Raw genomic sequence first — 1,644 nt, forward strand, 5'->3', positions numbered from 1 at the left:
GTTGTTCCTCCCGAGGTGCATCACCTTGCACTTGTCTGTGTTGAAACCCATCCTATTCTCATCCACCCACCCTTGTAACCTGTCTAGGTCTGTTTAGGGCTCCCCTCCACCCCCCCTACCTCTTACTCTGCTATAAGCAGTCCTGTCTGGGCAAGAGGATGAACAGGATTTTTTTTTAAAGATTGTTCTATACATCTTGTTTTAGTACAATAAATAAATTAAAAGATGTAGTCTAGGGTTCGTTTAATAATCAAAAGGGGAGCTCTGATTTTTTTCCATGATAAACCCAAAATCAAATGCTAAAGTTTATAGGTATTTGGAATTTATTTTGTTATAGTGATTGAGGCACTGGTAGGCTTCTGAATTGCTTTAAAACTGTAAGTATATCAATAAAGTATTGTGTTCAACTGAGATTCTCTCTCTCTCAATTCGTCACTGTGTTTTATATATATGTCTAGGTAGCCTGTTCCAGTGCTTTACTACAGCCATAGCCAGAAAGTTCTTCTCAAATCTCCAACCTAAATTTCCTTTGCTGCAGTTTGAGGCCAGTGGGGGCTGCCTGTCCTGTCACCTATAGCCACAGTGCCCAAAAGCTTCCAAATAAAGACTTTTTTTTTTGTTGCAACTGTTTAGTTGGTCTAATAAAAAATATTGCCTCTAGCACGCTGACTACTTGTACTTTTAGACAGGGTGTTTTTAAGGATAAAAGTGGTAGCCATGTTGGTCTAAAAGGTACTGGAACAGGCTACCTAAAGAAGTTTCAGACTCTTGGTCCCTGGGAACTTTCAAGAACAGGGTGGACAAACACTTGGCTGGTATAGTTTAGTTAGGAATGGTTCTGCCTTGGATAGGAGGACTGGACTTCCTGAGGTCCTTTCCAGTCCTATCATCCCATGATTCTATTTTTAACTATTCAAAAATAGTATTATTCTATATTATGCTATGAATTTTGCCATTTCACAAGTGACTCTAAAATGTTTGAGTTTGCTCTTCCTCCTCAGGTTATCATTTTGAAAGCGATCAAAGAATTTCCCCATTGGAATCTGCTTTGTCAATTTGGACACTACTTGAAAAGGAGGAAAGTAAATTAGAAAAACTGCATGAAGATATTCGGCGCTTAATTCTGATTCAGGTGTGTGATCTGTATAAATGTTTTGAACATGCTGAGCAAAAGAAAAGCTCAAAGAAAATTAAAGGTTTTAATTTAACATTGGCACTTTTTTCATAGAATCAATGAGTCGGAAGAGACCTAGACAGATCATTGAGTCCAACCCCCTGCCGTGGGCAGGAATGAGCACTGGGAGTGGGGTGGGGGGTGTCATAAGACCCCAGCCAGGTGCCTATCCAGTCTCCTCTTGAAGATCTCCAGGGAAGCTGAGAGCACCACCTCTCTGGGAAGCCTAAACCTATCCTCCCTCAGCTTGTGGCCATTGTTCCTAGCGACTCCAAGGGGGGCCCTGGTGAACAGACTTTCCCCGAGTCCCTGCTTCTGGCCCCTGATAAGGTTATAGGCAGCCACAAGATCCCTGTCAGTCTCGTCTTGCGGAGACTGAAGAGATTCAGGTCCCTCAGCCTCTTCTCATAGGGCTGGCCACGGAGGCCCCCAACCATATGAGTGGCCCTCCTCTGGACCCTCTCCAGGTT

At 42.9% G+C, this 1,644-nt stretch overlaps 1 protein-coding gene across 3 annotated transcripts in view; it reads left to right on the plus strand.

Moving 5' to 3' along the window:
* Nucleotides 1-1,644, plus strand: part of TERF1 (telomeric repeat binding factor 1) — a 23,565-nt gene that overhangs the window by 4,605 nt on the left and 17,316 nt on the right. For all 3 annotated transcript variants that reach the window (XM_019549214.1, XM_019549224.1, XM_019549233.1), the window contains exon 3: nucleotides 1,002-1,132. In XM_019549214.1, the coding sequence (XP_019404759.1) occupies nucleotides 1,002-1,132 (131 nt within the window). The remainder of the gene's footprint in view (nucleotides 1-1,001; nucleotides 1,133-1,644) is intronic.

The sequence above is a fragment of the Crocodylus porosus genome, unplaced genomic scaffold (genome assembly GCF_001723895.1).
Source record: "Crocodylus porosus isolate Cpor-Errol unplaced genomic scaffold, CroPor_comp1, whole genome shotgun sequence".
In the NCBI taxonomy this organism is placed as follows: Eukaryota; Metazoa; Chordata; order Crocodylia; family Crocodylidae; genus Crocodylus; species Crocodylus porosus.